At 56.9% G+C, this 15,420-nt stretch overlaps 1 protein-coding gene across 1 annotated transcript; it reads right to left on the reverse strand.

Annotated features, from left to right (window-relative positions):
• Positions 1-1,364: 1,364 nt before the first annotated feature.
• VOLCADRAFT_108270 (uncharacterized protein) lies at positions 1,365-15,386 on the reverse strand (the record flags this gene model as incomplete). The annotated part of the gene is made up of 24 exons (XM_002958670.1): positions 14,987-15,386; positions 14,826-14,905; positions 14,507-14,603; positions 13,669-13,797; positions 13,227-13,453; positions 12,851-12,938; positions 12,227-12,375; positions 11,867-12,018; positions 11,458-11,650; positions 10,437-10,584; positions 9,926-10,097; positions 9,480-9,655; positions 8,716-8,961; positions 7,932-8,315; positions 6,561-7,598; positions 6,009-6,143; positions 5,455-5,573; positions 4,966-5,140; positions 4,321-4,455; positions 3,798-3,895; positions 3,528-3,622; positions 2,878-2,975; positions 1,630-1,759; positions 1,365-1,411 (listed from the first exon to the last, which is right to left on the reverse strand). Exons 1-24 carry the CDS (start codon positions 15,167-15,169, stop codon positions 1,365-1,367), a joined length of 4,494 nt encoding a protein of 1,497 aa, XP_002958716.1. The 5' UTR covers positions 15,170-15,386.
• Between the last annotated feature and the right edge of the window lie 34 nt (positions 15,387-15,420).

Consider the following 15,420-nt stretch of genomic DNA (forward strand, 5'->3'; position numbering starts at 1 on the left):
ATGGTTGATCTTGGCCTTGCCTCAGTACCCATATTTCGGAATGCTTTGGTTTGAGGTGGGTGGGCAATGTACCGATAATAATGGCCAAGTCCTTAGGAACCATACGGCTGGCCACCACTGTGCTTAGCATTGCCGTCCAGCATGGCGATGGGTCCCCAGAGGGAAGATGTAGTTCGGGCAAAGCGCGCTTTGACGTGGCCTACTGGCGGACGTAGGCGCACTGCTTCGCCGACGATTCCCCAACCCTCCTGGCACTTTAGCTTGTGGATTCATTGGGAGCACGAGGGCAGTGGATCGCTTAGGTTCAGTGCTATCAACGATGGTGTTAAGAGGCTTTGGGCAAGCCCGCGCAGGACATTTGGCAGGGTGCAAGGCACTTTCTGGCGGGATGGAGAGAGTGAAATTCCACGTCAGGAAATGGTAGCCGCACGGGCGCATGTGAGCGATGGGTCTAGAACTGGCCCTGCTTGGGAGCGTTTCCGCGGGACCCGTCGGCTCTACAACAGGGCAAAGCGGAAAGCCAGGGGCGCCCTACGATCTGGCCGTTGTTTGCGACGCGCCATGCAGAAGTGTCGGATCGCGACCCGAAGGTGGTATGAGGCACAGCCAGGAGGGACCACGAAGGCTCGCTGCTCCATTAAAGACAGTATGGGTTGAAAAATGCAAATTGAGAGGTTACTAAATGATGCTTCCGGTCAGCCTCTGCTCAGAGGATCCTTAGCTACGTCAACGGCTGTGATGCGACTGGTGATGGCCCCGCGCTAGATTCGGGTGTCGGGATCTGGAGGGATTTGCAATCTGTGAATCCTAGAAGGGAAGGGCTTGCCGAAGTGGTCCATGCGCCGTTCACCCTAGATTAGGTTCTGCAGGCAGTGAAGAACCCCCCAACGGGGAGGCCATAGGATGCGAGGTATATTCCAGCTAGCGCCTGTCCTACATATACCCTTTTTGCGCACATCAGGACAACGGGTGCCTTTCCTGAGCCTCTCTGAGCAGTTGGGTGGCAACAACGCTGCTATTGCCCATATGGGCAGTTACCGAGGCATAGTGGTTGGTGGAGCGTTGGCTCAACGCTATGTTTCTATTATCCTCCGATGGTTGGTCCAGGCAGGACAGGACCTTGAGCTCGAAACAAAAGGCATCGGGCGCAGGTTGCTTTCACGGTAGGCTTTGGCACCATGCACCATCTTTTCGTGAAGCGGCACCTCACGCAGGTGCGTTGCCAAACGCGGGGCTCGCCCGCTTTTTATTTGTTGTCCAGATAGACTTTGACGAAGCCACGAGAGTTGCTTTGGCTGAGGTTAGTGGCGAGAGGTTTTCATGGCTTCTTATGCCCTTTTCGTGCTCAGCAAATTCCAAGCTTACTAAAGTTTCCAAGGCGCTGCCCACTCCGCCACAGGGGCCACCTGTCCTGTGGAAGGCAGCGAGGGGGAAGAGAGCGACACCTTGCAGTTCATGTTCTTTCCCCACGAATAGAAAACGCATTAGACGTTCCCATGAGTCGTTGTGCCTCGTTGATGTGCATTGATTTACAACCTTCGTAATGCGTATTGCGTTTTTCAAGTGCTGTATTGCATTTTTTGTGCCGCGCGAGTGAAGTGGGGATTACGGGGATGGCGGTGCACGCACGCACGCCAATATGCTTCACCACAACACCCCTCAGATGAACTAACGCATGCACAGCCAACACGTGCACAAAGCCCAAGATGTCATTCGGCCGTCGGGGACGATAATGCGAGTAGCGCTGCAGGCGGCAATACTACAGAGAGGAGAGAGCAATGCCCAGGATTGAGGAAGCACTGCGCAGCATTGCACAGCACCACACATCACTACCCACGGGCTAGCATCACCATCTCCATCACCACTGCCGTCTTCAGCCAGCCCCCACGCAAGCCAGGCGCATTGCGATGATGCCTTGCGGCCTTTGAGGAAAAGGAACGTGGGGCTGTTACTGCACACCGCCAAGTGGTGTAGATTGGGGATGTAGCCCAGCTGGGCTGCCCAAATAATTTTTATGTTGTGGGTTAAATACTCCACGCGCTCTTTCTTGTGTGTTGTTGCGGACTTGTGGAGGAGAGTAGGATGTACTGCGAAGGAGCTGTTTATGTTAGGAACTGTGTCGTTGAAGGCGGAGCGTCAAGGCCCTGCCGCGTGCGGCAATATATATTCATATATTCACCTGCTAAGACCACCTGGTGGAGCCACTGGGACCTTTTTGGTTTTATTTGACATTGAAATTTGCTTGCCCTTATTTTCGATGCGATCAAGGAAGGAGGAGGAAAGGACGGGCGGTGCCTTGGCAGCAGCAGCGTGGCAAAGCTACAGACATTACAACAGAGGGGAGGGGACGACTTGCAAGGTGAAGGGCAGTACCACTGTCTTGGAACCTTGTGATATGAGGGGTTTTCAAGTCTGGCGTTGAAGAGTTTTGATGCTATGTGACCTGTGTGTGTCGACCTTGTCGTTTTTAACATATCCTTTGTGCTACAGTTCGGGCCATCATTTTCGCTGCAAACGATTGATTTCGAACTATTGTATCTATCTAGAGTACACTCGTCGTCCGCCTCCAAATGGGTATTACTTGCGTGCGCTAGGGTGCTCCGTTTGTTTCGAGCATGTAAGCCAGGATGAAAACAGAAAACGTCATATAGCTCCGTTCACCAGAGCAACAGCAGCGGACGATTTAAACGGTCACACGTGATATGCGGTAAGTCCGCCACGCGCACCAATGGGGAGTGGTTACCGCATCCACGTTTTCTCCTACCCTAGATGACCTCTAGATATATAGCCCGCCTTCCTGTGTGCGCGACTGCCCGCCATGCCTGCCTAGATTACAACTCCCCCCATGCCTGGCCGTACACAGCGTGGCAGCTTTACCTCAGCCACGACCAGACAAGGTGCTACAATAGCGGTAACAGTGCCAAGATCAGCAGTACCTATCCCCTGAGCAGTACCAATCTTGAGACGAGACAACACTGGTTCACAGGGAGCGGTGTCACGGTGGAGGGGCTAGATGCACCAGCACGTGCCGAGGCCAAGCAAAATCCTACACGATCGATAACTAAAAGCAAAACAAAACACCAGACAATATAGCAGAATCACCTCGCTGTACTCATTACCAGCAGTTACGAGCACCTACCAAAGCCCACGCCAGATTATACGACGCCGGTCCAGCAGAGGGTCCCCCATGGGCAGCCGCCCCACATCTATACGTGCACCCACCCCCAGCAAGCCACCAAGTTCCTTTCTCTCAGGGAGCCATTCGCTTCAATTTCCTTCGAGTCAGTCGTACTGCTTTCCTTACAGCAACACCACCGAGCTTACCACCTTCCCCCTCATGGTCCCCTCCGCCCCAGTGAAAGGCAAGGAACATCTATACATGTATCCATCCGCGCCCCGAGCTGCCACCATAAATCTATCCAACCTGACACATCCAGAAGAGTGGATCTGTGGTTTCTATTCAGCAAGATAACAGTACTACCACTACTACTACTACCTGTTCCGCGCTCCTTTTCCGCCGCGCTCACGCAGCCAGTCCATGAGCTTGTTCAGCCCCATGCATGTGTACTCGGCGGCGAAGGCGACAGCTCCCATTCCCACCAACAGGCCAAATAGCTCCCACCTGAAAGCAATGGTGGGAATGAGAAGAATGAGGAGGAAGGGTTTGAGCAGGACGAGGAGGTCAGAGAGGTGTATATGCGGATACATGGGTATATGAGGCTAAGGGAAGGGCGCGAACGGATGGCAGGGATGTAGAGGCGCATCAAACAACCACTTGACTACCACTCCTTACCCACCTAAACGCCATGTTCACAACTCCGTTCATGTCCACCATGTCCTGCACGTCCCGGTTGAACTTGTCTGCCACGAACAGCGTGTACAAGACAAAGGCGGTCTGCGAGGGAGGGAGTGACGGGAAATCAGCGGCTCAGCAGCAGGTGCCGTGGTGGTGGTTGCGGGACGACGAGGTACACCGCCTGCCGGCAGCCTGCCAGCAGCCTGCCAGCCGCAAACCGAACCCGTTCCGAGTCCCCGCCCTCATGCCATCGGCCTCCAAGAGACCCCCCCACCCGTAAGCCGCCGTGCCGTGGAGCGTCCTTTGCCTCGTCGCACGCCAACCTTTAACTCCCCAACACTACACTTAGGAAATCTATCGGAGCGTATCCACCCTTTGCGCTAAAATGGGGATATGCCCCAACCAAAAACGGCCGCAAAATGTTGATTCATTGATTATCGAGGACGCGTCTACCCAAGAGGGTATTGCTGATACATGGCTTAGGACGTCTCCATCCACCTCATCATCAGCCTTTACCTCCTCACCTGCGCTAGGAGCGCCGCCACCAGCCAGTAGTTCGTCCAGATGGGGCTGCGGTGCGGCATCCCCTTGTTGAACACCAGCGCGGTCACCACAAACTGGGCCAGCGCCACAATGTAGGTGACCGTGTTCTCTGGGGCCTGAAAGGAGGGGCGTGCGCGCGTGTGTGTGTGGAGGTGTGTGTGTGTGGGGGGGGGGAATCATATGCAAGAAGGGAAGGATTGTCGTCTAAGCGGGGGAGCGATGCTTTGGAGGAAGGGAAAGCGATCGATAGACAGTGGAAGGGGCGAGGGTGAAGACATTCACATACAAACACTCAGTCGCCCTTCACAGCTACAACGCCGCTTAGTCCTACGGGCCCTTTAAATCAATCTTCTAACCAACATCTACTTTATAAATTAAAAGCTGTTTCGTTGGAAAATTCTAACACGTCGCTAGTGACTACAGAGCTCGCTTCGATATGAAGTTATTCGTGTGCCACCATCGACATTTCCCTCGTCGCGGCTCCGATCATTAAAGCACACGTGCACACACACGCGCACATAAACAAACCCGCGGCCGGTCCCCTCGCTTGCACAACCCACCTCGCCCCAACCCGCTCCAAGCCGCAAACAACCCCCACAGACACCCTCGAGAGTCACGACACTCACCACGGTGTCATGGAGGTCCGGCCCGCCCTTGAAGGCGATGTATCCCGGCCGGGCTTGCAGCATCCACAGACTGGCCAACTGGAACAGCACCACCACACCGCATTGCGCCACCGTGCTCAGCATCAGCGGCAGGGACATCACGCGCTGCAGAGGCCGCCGCCGGGACAACTTGCTCCTGCACGTGGAGGTAAGGGTGCGGATGTGACTGTGAGGTTGCATCGTTTGGAAAGTGCGTGGGGAACGCTAAAGCCAAAAAGCAAAGCGACAAGTAGCATTGTGGGGATTTGGGGGAGGAGGTTCTTAGACACATGGGCGCCTTGGAAGCGGAGAGCACGCACAACCCTACAACCAACCAACACCCAAATGGTACTCCTGAAGGACGCCTCACTCGCCTCTAGTAACCTAGCCTCTCTCCTCTCCTCTCCTCTCCTCTCATGGCCCCAGATGATCCCCCCAACCACGGACAACCCCCGCCATGCCCTGGCTCACCTGGGCGCCGTCATCCCCATGAGCGCAGCCAACACAGTTGTGAAGAACAGGTCCTCAATCAGGTACTGGTAATCTCCCAGATTGAGGGCATAAGTGTACATCAGGTTGGTCTCGAAAGCCTGCGCGGGGCCCAGCAAATGGAGCCGATGGAGGGAATGTATCCGAGGTGGGAAAGGGGTCGGACGGTCGGGGAGCAGGAGCAGCAGGAGCACAAACACCGGAATCGAACGCGCGACGTGCCGGAAAGAGAGCTTCGAGATGGCATGCCCTCGCAAGGAGTGGAAGTTACAGGCCAGAGGTCAGGGCAGGGGAGGTCAGGGCAGGAACCTCAAACCATGTCATCGTTGCTTCAAGGCACGGTTAAAGCTCAAACCATATTTCATTTCACAAAGGACGGCCTCTGGCCTCTTCATGACAGTTCATGTCCAAGGGACTCACCGACCGACGATACCTTCCTACCAGCCTTCCGTAGAATGGTGACAGGATTCCTCCCATATCCAAACTGCCCAACCCCCGGACGCCCTTCTCTCCCTCCCTCACCCACCCAAACCAACCTGCACTAGCGCGTACACAATAATGAACTGGAAGATCTGGTAGGTGGCCATTAAGGTACAGCGACCCTCCGCCACTACCGTGATCATGCTGGCGATGGTTTGTGCCTTGCTGGTCATGGGGGCGGCCACGGAGGCCTGCAAAGGCGAGCGGGGCGGGGAGAAGGGAGGCGGTAGAGAGGATGGGACGGGGGGAAGCCGAGGCATCAGGATGCCATGCCGCGAGGGTGACGCCGCAGAGCCGCCCACATCTGTACTCTACATGCAGGGGCTACGAGGACCGCACAAATCGAATCTGCACGAGACAGTGTTGCGTTCATAATGTCAGCCATCTTGACTGATACATGCGGATCGATTTTGGCCAGGTCACGGGCGGGACGCGGCAGCCTGGAGGCGGGACGTAAGAGGCGAGGGGCACCAGAGCCTCTGCAGCTGTCCAGGACTAGCACGATGCACGATGGACGGTTGTGGCGCAGACGGCTCCAGGCTTCAGACAGAACGGCAGCAGGGAGCAGACCAACAAACACGTGTGTGTATGTATGTGTGCGCACGCACCTCCGCCTCGCACAGCGACACGCCCACATGGGCGGCCTTCAGCGCCCCGCAGTCATTGGCGCCGTCGCCACAAAAGCCCGCTCGGAGACTCAGATGCGGACAGCCCTCCGGCGCGCCGTCGATGCCGTTGCCCAGCAACAGCATTAGATCCCGCTTGTTGTCGGGGGACATGCGTGCAAACACCGCCGCGTGTTGCAGCACCGGCAGTAGCAGCGGAACGGCTCCCTGGTGCGGTTGAGCCTGCGGCGCCGCCAGCAAACAATTAAATCCTTTGCCCGTCACCGCGCACTCCAATTCGCCTGTCACCAGCCGTGCCATGAGCTCAGAAACCATCGCCGTACAGCTGCTGCCGCCGCTGCCAACGGTGGCCGTCTCCGTGACGTTGCCGTCAACGTCCAATACGCTGAGGCGTAGGACCGCCTTCGCCACAGCGCCATCCGCTGGCGGCGTTTGCGCAGGCCGATGATGGTGCCCATTGGCATGTTGGTGAGCATCCGTCTTGCCAGAGTCCGTGGCCAACGTATCGGCCTGCTTATCGACGTCCAGCTGTATACACTGTGGAGACGCTCCAGCGCTACTCGTCAGCTCGTCAGCCGCCGACGGCGATGCCGGGGTCACCTGCCGTACGTCCCCCTCCGCCAACATGGCGGCACCCCAGCTCCCACCCGTCGCAACCGACGGGTCGCCCAGCGGCGTGGGCTCGCCTGCAGGGCCTGGGCCCGTCGGGTTACCGCCGTACGGAGCCGGCGTCCATGTACGGCGGATATCCAGCGGCGCCGCTGGCCCCGTCCCTGTCTTTGCTTCCATAGCCGCAGGGGATAGCAAAGTCCCTGTAGCTGCCGCTGCAGTGGGTACAGCAGTTGCTGCCGTTGGTGTCGTATCTGTCCGTTGTGCTCCTCGTGGTAACGGTTGGGACGGAGGTGGTTGCGGAGCCATTATGGCGTCAGCCGCGTCGACCAAAAGGATGGGTCGATGGTTGGGTAGGATGGCGCATTTGTGGGCTACGGACACGGCGGTACGCAGGTGGTCCCCCGTCACCTGAAGGTTAGAAAGGGGTTTCAAGGGGGAGAGACGAATAAAAAAAAATGTACCATGATATCTCCAAAACGAAGACATGAACACGGCGAAAGAGGAAAGAGGATGCGGGGGCTAAATGCACCACATTAAGCAGCAAGAACCGTTTTGGGGTATTCATAATGCCGAATAAGAAAATGTAATAATGGTATATGTTGCAAGATAGGAAAGGTGGAATAGTTGGAAAGTTTGATCGGTAACACCCATCCCGCCCACGTGTTGCCTACCCAGGTCGGCCCAGCTCAGCTCAGCTCAGCTCAGCTCAGCTCAGCTTAGCCCAGCCGAGCCCAGACCCACCATCACGGTTCGAATCGACGCATGTTGCAGTTGCCCAATAACATCCGACGTGTCCTCCCGCAGCGGATTGGCCATCACCGCCAGTCCCACCATCCGTAGCCCCACCCCGGCCTCTGTCTCCGCCTGCGTCCACCCAAGCAGCTGCGCCGCCGGCACGCCGCTGGCGTCACCCACGGCCAGCGCCAGCACGCGCAGCCCCTCCCGCGTCAGCTCCCCCAACAGCACATCAAAATCGGGTGGCACGGAGACGGGGTCCACCAGAGAGCGTATCGCCTCGGGAGAGCCCTTGGCGAACACGGCTACAGAGCCGTCCGGGGCGCGGACAACCACAAGGTTCCGTTGCAACGCGGCCGAGAACTCAAAGCGCTTCACGATGGCGTAGGCCTGGGGCCCCCGGGCGGGGAGAGAGCAAAGTGTATGCAAGACGTTCGGACACGTATGTAATGAAAAGGTCTGTTGGTGGTCAAACTGGTATTACGAATAGTTCTACAGTGCGGGATGGTCTCTGAATTGAAGGGGGGAGAAAGGCTGGGGAGGTTAACACACGTGGGCTGCAGCCCAGGCGGAGAGAGAGTGTGTGGGGAGGGGAGGGGAGGGAAAAGAGAATAAAACCAACAAGACACGGTAAGAAGCTTGCAACAAGGCCGAGGCAGGGAATTGGGGCAAGGGTTTGACAGCATGTGATAGGTTGTAAAGTGCTGCTCAGGACATATATACTCGGAATGTATGCCAAACCAGGTACAACGCACGCCCACACGCATCACGGAAACAGCAGCTTGCTTACCAAGGCGGCACCAGGTGGTCGTACATACGTGTGTACGCCGTCAGACGTGCCGGTGGCCTCCGCTGCATCCACCGCAGCCCTGGCGGCAGCGCCGCCATCACCCTCCTGCCCGACGGCGCCGTCCACACCGTCATCGACGCGTTCCGCTGCGGCGCCACCTCCGCTGATGCGATTCTCGCTGTCAAGCGCTACATCCGCAGAGGGTCGGTCGTCCACGAGGTCCCAGTGCGTCGCCAGAAACAGTTTCTTGTGTCCGTAAATGACACGAGACATCGAGTGAAAAAACAGAAAACGCAGAAAGGCGCAAGACACACATATATTAGAAAGCGAACGAAACAACGATAATCGTCGGCATGTGTTGTCAGGTAAAGAGACTCCTGGGGGATTATCAGGACGGAAAACAGGACGGAGACAAAGCTGGTGCGGCGGGTGTGTACTGTACCCAGTGAAAAACACTGCCAACCTCGCAAAGACATCGGAACGCCTAGATAACGAGTCGGGACAACACGGCTGTGTGTTTCCGGCGACAAGGCGGCAGAAGCGAAGAGATGCGCTGTCAGAGTGGAACATCCACCAGAACCAGAACCAGAACCGAAAAAACAATGTGCGCAAAAAGGAAGACCTTTATTTGTGGATGCGCGCGCGTCGCCCGTGAGCACCCGTGTGAGCGACACACGCCACTACCTCCGCGGCCCTAGAGGGTGCCGGCAAACATGAGCCCCCTCCCTCCCAGATCCTCTCTCTCCTCTTCCGGTGCCACGCACCTGGTCCAGCGGATCCCCCACCAGCGCCTCCCCCATCCTCGCCAGGCCGTGGCAGCTGGCCAGCAGCTCCACCAGCTGGAGCGGTAACAACGACACGCTCTGAACCATAGCGTGCAGCCGACCCTCCACAATGGGAACGATGCCCTGCAAATCTAGACCCTGCTCCGTCAGGGTGCCTGGGGCCCCGCAGGGTGCCGGGTGGCGGTTTACAGCAAGGGGGGAAGGGACGGGGGAGGGGATAGGATGGCGTTTGTGCGTATGTATGTGTGTATTAACAGGCAAGGTCTGAAGTGCGACCCACGGAAGCTTGCGTAGGTAGGACCCCCCCTACAGCTTAGCGGATTGAAGCGCCACATACCCATGCATATACACGACATTCCCCGTCAATCCCCACCTCACACCCGTCTTACAAGTCCACCCGCCCATGTATCCATGCCCTCACGCACCCGTCTTGTCAAAGCAGATGACGTCCAGCTGCCCTGCCAGCGTGATGCGGTCGGGACTGGTCACGTAGATGCCCTTCTTGCGCAGACGGCCGATGGAGAGGACGGTGGCGATGGTGAGGCAAGCGGGCAGCGCAGGAGGCACCGCAATGGTGATCATATCGAAGAAACGCACCTGTCCCGGGTTGAGGGGGTGAGGTGGGGGGAAACGGCGATAAGATTGCAGACTAAGAAGCCAAAGCCCAGACGGTGCTATCCAGTGGCGTGGGAGAGATGGTGGAGGAGATGGACAGAGCCAGAGGAGTCATACGCAAAATGTCAACGAGACAAATGACAAATGACAACATCCAGAGGGGTGGGAGGAAGAAAAGGAGCGAAAAAAGGGGCAAGACGTGACATGGGCAGTGGGACAATGGGGTAAAGCGATGGGATCAGGCAAGAACATATGGGGTGCAGGTTGGACTCGGACAGGACAGGACAGATGTCCTTCTCAAGCCACAATGCCACCACGCACCACGATGCGGTCCGGCGAGGCGCCCATGTGAGCCAATACGACCGCCGCCCAGATGTACAGCGCCAGACAGAGCGTCAGCATGCCGCAAATGAACTTGAGCGAGTCGGAGATGAACGACTCCTCGTGCTCGCGAGGGAACAGGATGGATCTGCGGGTGTGGACGGGGTAAGGGAGAGAATGTCACGCCTTGCCTTCCTCATCTCACACATGCTTTAGAGGAAATAGGAGGAGCAGGACCTGGAGGAAAGAAACTACAAATTGTCAAGAAAGCCGGAACCCTAAGAGACACAACGTAGGGCGTGAACCGAGAACCAGAAAGGCAGGCAAAATGGCAAGGGAACGAGAGCTCTAAACAGCATGCGCACGGCGTTTCCTTGAACGACATGCACATGCACATACGTGTCTCTGACCGCCCCGAGGGATGGGGATGGCAACCCGTTGCATGGCAGGAAATGCTTTCCTGCATCTCAGACAGCGCAGTAAGAGGCCAATCAAGTTTAGAGAGGGTTTGAGTAGAATCGATTTCCCTCGGCGTCGCAACGTAAGCCGATGAGGAGTAAGGTCAGCGGACGTGGTGGCTTCAAGTCCTCTTATGAAGACAAACTGGGCGGGTTTTCTTGATATGAGCCGCTGGTGGGAACTGGCAGGAGGATGGCAGACGAGTAACTGGATGGGTGCACAGCACTCGTTCTGCTGGGAGCGCTGTGAACTCGCGTCAGGGGCTACCGCGTTTTTAAGTAGAGCGGTGTCTGGATGTGTGACAGCGTTTGGACTGCGGCTGAAAAGCTGCCTCTGGGCGGCAGGGGAAGGGCCGGCTACTGGAGTACGCGCAAGATCCGTCCCGTAATGCAACTGCGAAATTGACCAGCAAAGCTTCTCTTAAATAGAGACATCAGCGAGCCACACCGCATAAACCAAACTGATTTGACCCGCAAGCCACACACCACAAGAGGCAGTATATACGCTGTATACCTGTGTGCACACTTTCTAACACGCGGGTGGAGAGTGTGCTCGTGCTCACCGCAGTAGCTGGCCCTTGGCCGAGTAGAACCGTGTACGACACACCATGGCCACGGCCTTCTGATGCCGAGGAGCTCGCGCCTGTGCCACCACAGTGCCGCCAAATAGAGTGCAAGCAGGGCACTTCTCGGGCTCGTAGGAAAGTCCGTCGGCGACGGGGCTGTACGACACCTTGCGCACGGGCACCGATTCGCCTGCAAAGTGGAAAAAGCAAAGATGAGGATTGGAAGCTTGGCTTTGGGAAATGGGTAACTCCAACGTCGACTTGCTGCGGAAACGATCCGTCCATCCATCCGCCCACCCCACCCACGCCCCAGGCCACCAACATAGCCACCAGAAGCCCACTTCCTCGTACCGCGATCCACGTTCAAACCTCCACTCCAACGGATTCTACCAAGCCACACACTCACCCGTGAGCATATTTTCATCCACGATGCACTCGCCCCGCAGCAGCACCATGTCGCACGGCAGAGTGCCCGGCCCCACCACCACCAAGTCCCCGGGCACCAAGCAGCTAGAGGGCAGGCGGACCACCTGACCCGACCGGATCACGTCAACCTCGCTACGGGTGGGGGCAGAGGGATGGGGGCGTTGAAGGGACGGGGGCGTTGGAGGGTAACGCAACTCCAGAAGATGTAACACACACGCACACAAATAAATCTGCCCCTCGTCCCCTGTGCTTCGACCCTCTACCTTCTTCTCACCTGCCCAGTTTGCACTAGCCCTAGTAATGCCCTAGCGGTGGCTAGACTTCAGCTGGCCAACCCCACCATTCAAAGTGCGCAATTTCCGCGAGCCGCTTCATGTTGTTGTGCGCCTCCACTGCCGCCGAAATGATGGAGAACCAGGTGATCACGAAGATGCACACCGCGTACGAGTAGTAATTGTCCCCGACGACCCAGATCAGGATTGAAAAGTACTGCAGGGGCCCCAGGTGAGGAAGAGTGGGCGCTCATTTGGGGGGAGAGAGGAGAAGGCCTATGGTACAGCAGGCGCAGACGGCGGGAATGAGAAAAAGAAACCGCCAGCAGCAGAAACAGCAGTAAGCCCCAGTCCAGCAACCATTCAAGCGACAGCCGCGGCGGTGACTACAGGCATGTGTCGCCGCACCACCTGACACGCTTCCCGTCCGCAACCGTGTGTGATAAAACAGCGCTTTGCACTACGCGTGGTGGTGGGGGCCTGCCGTGACCTTCTCCCCCCTTCCTCCCTCCGCTTCACCGTCGTCGTTGCAAAGCTGCCAAATAAACATCTTTTTTACCGTAGATCGGATGGCTCCTATTTACAACCACCCAGTCCTACGGTACTGTCCACGAGTTCATGCCTGCCCCACTCCAGGCTGGCAACCGGGACAGGAATTCCCCATGTGTACGGCAGTCCTCCTGATTCCCCACCTGAAAGACGTAGAAGGGATGCCACATCTCGTGAAACACAAGCATGGGGATGCTCTTCACTGGAATTGCCATTTCATTCTTGCCGTACCTGTGCCGTACACCAAAGGGGGGCCAAAGGGCGCCTTACGTACCAAAATAGCGACAGCTCTTCGCCCCAAAGCTAGCAAATAGACACACACATACACACACATACACACACACAGCAAAGACGCACCAAGGATGGGCTTAGCACAGTAATGATAATTGTGGTTTCGTACGCATGTCATGCATGTTGGCAAAGAAACTTCTTGCCAAGAGGCACCTCAATTCAGCTCAGCTAGCAGAGCGCAGCCAACAGCCCGCAAAGCTGAGGTCAGCCCACAAGTTAATAATCCACCTGAGCTGCCTCTCTCCGAGGTCCCATTCCTGCTCCAGCTCCGCCGTCGCCGCAGACCCAGTAGTCGCCAGCGTCTGCGCGGCCGCCCGCAGCTGCTCATTAAAGCCCTTGGGCACCGCCGGCACCGCCGTGAAGGTGGGTCCTGACAGCCCGCCACCGGTGGGGCTGCCGTCAGTGTAGAAGTACCGCGTGCAGCGGTGCTCCATCAGCTTGTGCATCTTCTGAACCTGCAGGTGAGCCGACCACCACAAGCCACCGGACAGCCTGCTAACCCGCATGGGATTAAGGAGGGAAATTACTATATACGTACGCGCACTTGCATCCGTGTTTCGTCATCTTGGCCTCGCTACAACAAAATATGTATATACATACAGACAAAACCTGTAGACCAACAAGCCAACCAGCAGCCGCACCGCGCCACTGCGTCAACCGAAATTCGCACCTTCCATTGCAGCAGCAGCCCTCCCCTGCCGCTCTCCTCGTCAGCCGTCAGCGTGGGATGGCTGTCATACTGCGGCTCCGACATGGCCACGTCCTGAGCACGCTCCAGGTCTGCACGCCCGTCCACAAGCTGCGCGCTCGTGAACACAGTGTACACGGGAACACACGACGGGTCGGTGAGCCGAGACGTTCAAAGGCGCCACTTGCAGAGCCGCAACCATAGGGGCACTGGACCGGGCCGTGTGTCATTAAACCCAATTACAGGGTAGACAGGAAGGGCAGTGCGGAAAGAAAAAGGGGGGACAGCGCAAGGCGGCGAAAATGGCACGGCGGACCTCTCCAATGTGCTGTGCCGGCGTGAGACGCAAGGAAAAGGTGTGTAACAGAAACACGGGGACTTGCATGCGCCGCCGCGCCACGAGTCTCGTGTCGCGTTACGGGGCCTAAGAGGCTCCTAAGCTCCCGGACAAGCCAGGACAAGTAGGTCGTGTCATGGCGCCATATGGGTCGCGTGACAGCTGGGTTGCGTTTTTAGTGTTCCGGGACTGATTCACGAGGGCTCCAGGGGCGGGGGTGGGGGTTTACATCAGCCAATGTGGACATCCAGCTACTGAAACATGAGAGTGAACCCCCACAGCTGCATTGCTTGCTTGGTCGCTGCATAGGCAGCATGTGCAGGCAATAGGGCCACGCGCGAAATACTTCTGAGGCCAGTCTTCCCTGACAGCAGTATTCATTTCTCTCGCGCAGGAGATACATTATTCTAGACACGGGCATTGACACTGCAAGACTGAGGGAAGAGCTTGGGGGAGAGCGTGAAAGCGCGGTGTGCACCCTACCCGAACACGGACGTATTGTGCATCCTTGAGAGCGCAGGGAGACAGGCTCAGAAAGATGTGCAGCCGCGGAGACCATTTGCAGAGCAGAAACGAAAACCTGCGTTGGGTCACCATGCGACAAGGGGTTAGGGGTCAGTGATGAAGTGTGCAGGCCACTGGTAGGTACTCAGCAAGGCCTTGATGGCACGCTTGCCATTCCCCCTGTGCCTTTGCAGTCAGGCCGCAGTCTTCAGGCAAACCCCGCTGAAATGAAGCCGTTAAGACCGATACCGGGCTCCTTGCCCCACTACCGCACCACTGCAACAGCTATGGTACGCACCCAGCTGTGAGGACGCCGACCAGATAGTAAAGCAGCTTTTTCCACCATGGCGACCTGAACCCCTCGAAGCTTGCGATATCCTGCATTGGACGCCAGGCGTGCCTTGGTCGGGGAAACCTTTTCAGCAATGAGTGTGGCCGGCACTCTCTGGATGCACGTACCTTGTCATGTTCATACGTAAAAACATCCAGTAATTTCCCCTTACGTCCCGCCTGCCGCTTCGGTGGCTGGGGTTGCTGCAGCTCTTGCTGCGGCTGACCTACGCCCTTGGCAACTCCGCCTTCTACTTCAAAAGGCACTATGTTCTGCACAGCCGGAGTCTGCTTATCACGCTCCAGATCCATCTCAGAGTTTTTGAAGATGTGAATATCTGATCGATGCTCGCAACTCACTTAGTCGTGCTTCAACTATACTACCGGCTTTATTCCATGTTAGCATATATAAAAGAATGACACAATCAGCTACTTAGGAAGCGCCCGACGCTAGACTCAAGGTGAGCTCTGCATTTAGGTCCACACCGATCATCTAAATTTTACGAAAAACACAAATACGGAATTTAAGATTTTCAGCTTGCACCTATGACGTTTCAACTGCA

This window comes from Volvox carteri, assembly GCF_000143455.1.
Source record: "Volvox carteri f. nagariensis unplaced genomic scaffold VOLCAscaffold_102, whole genome shotgun sequence".
NCBI classification, from domain to species: Eukaryota; Viridiplantae; Chlorophyta; class Chlorophyceae; order Chlamydomonadales; family Volvocaceae; genus Volvox; species Volvox carteri.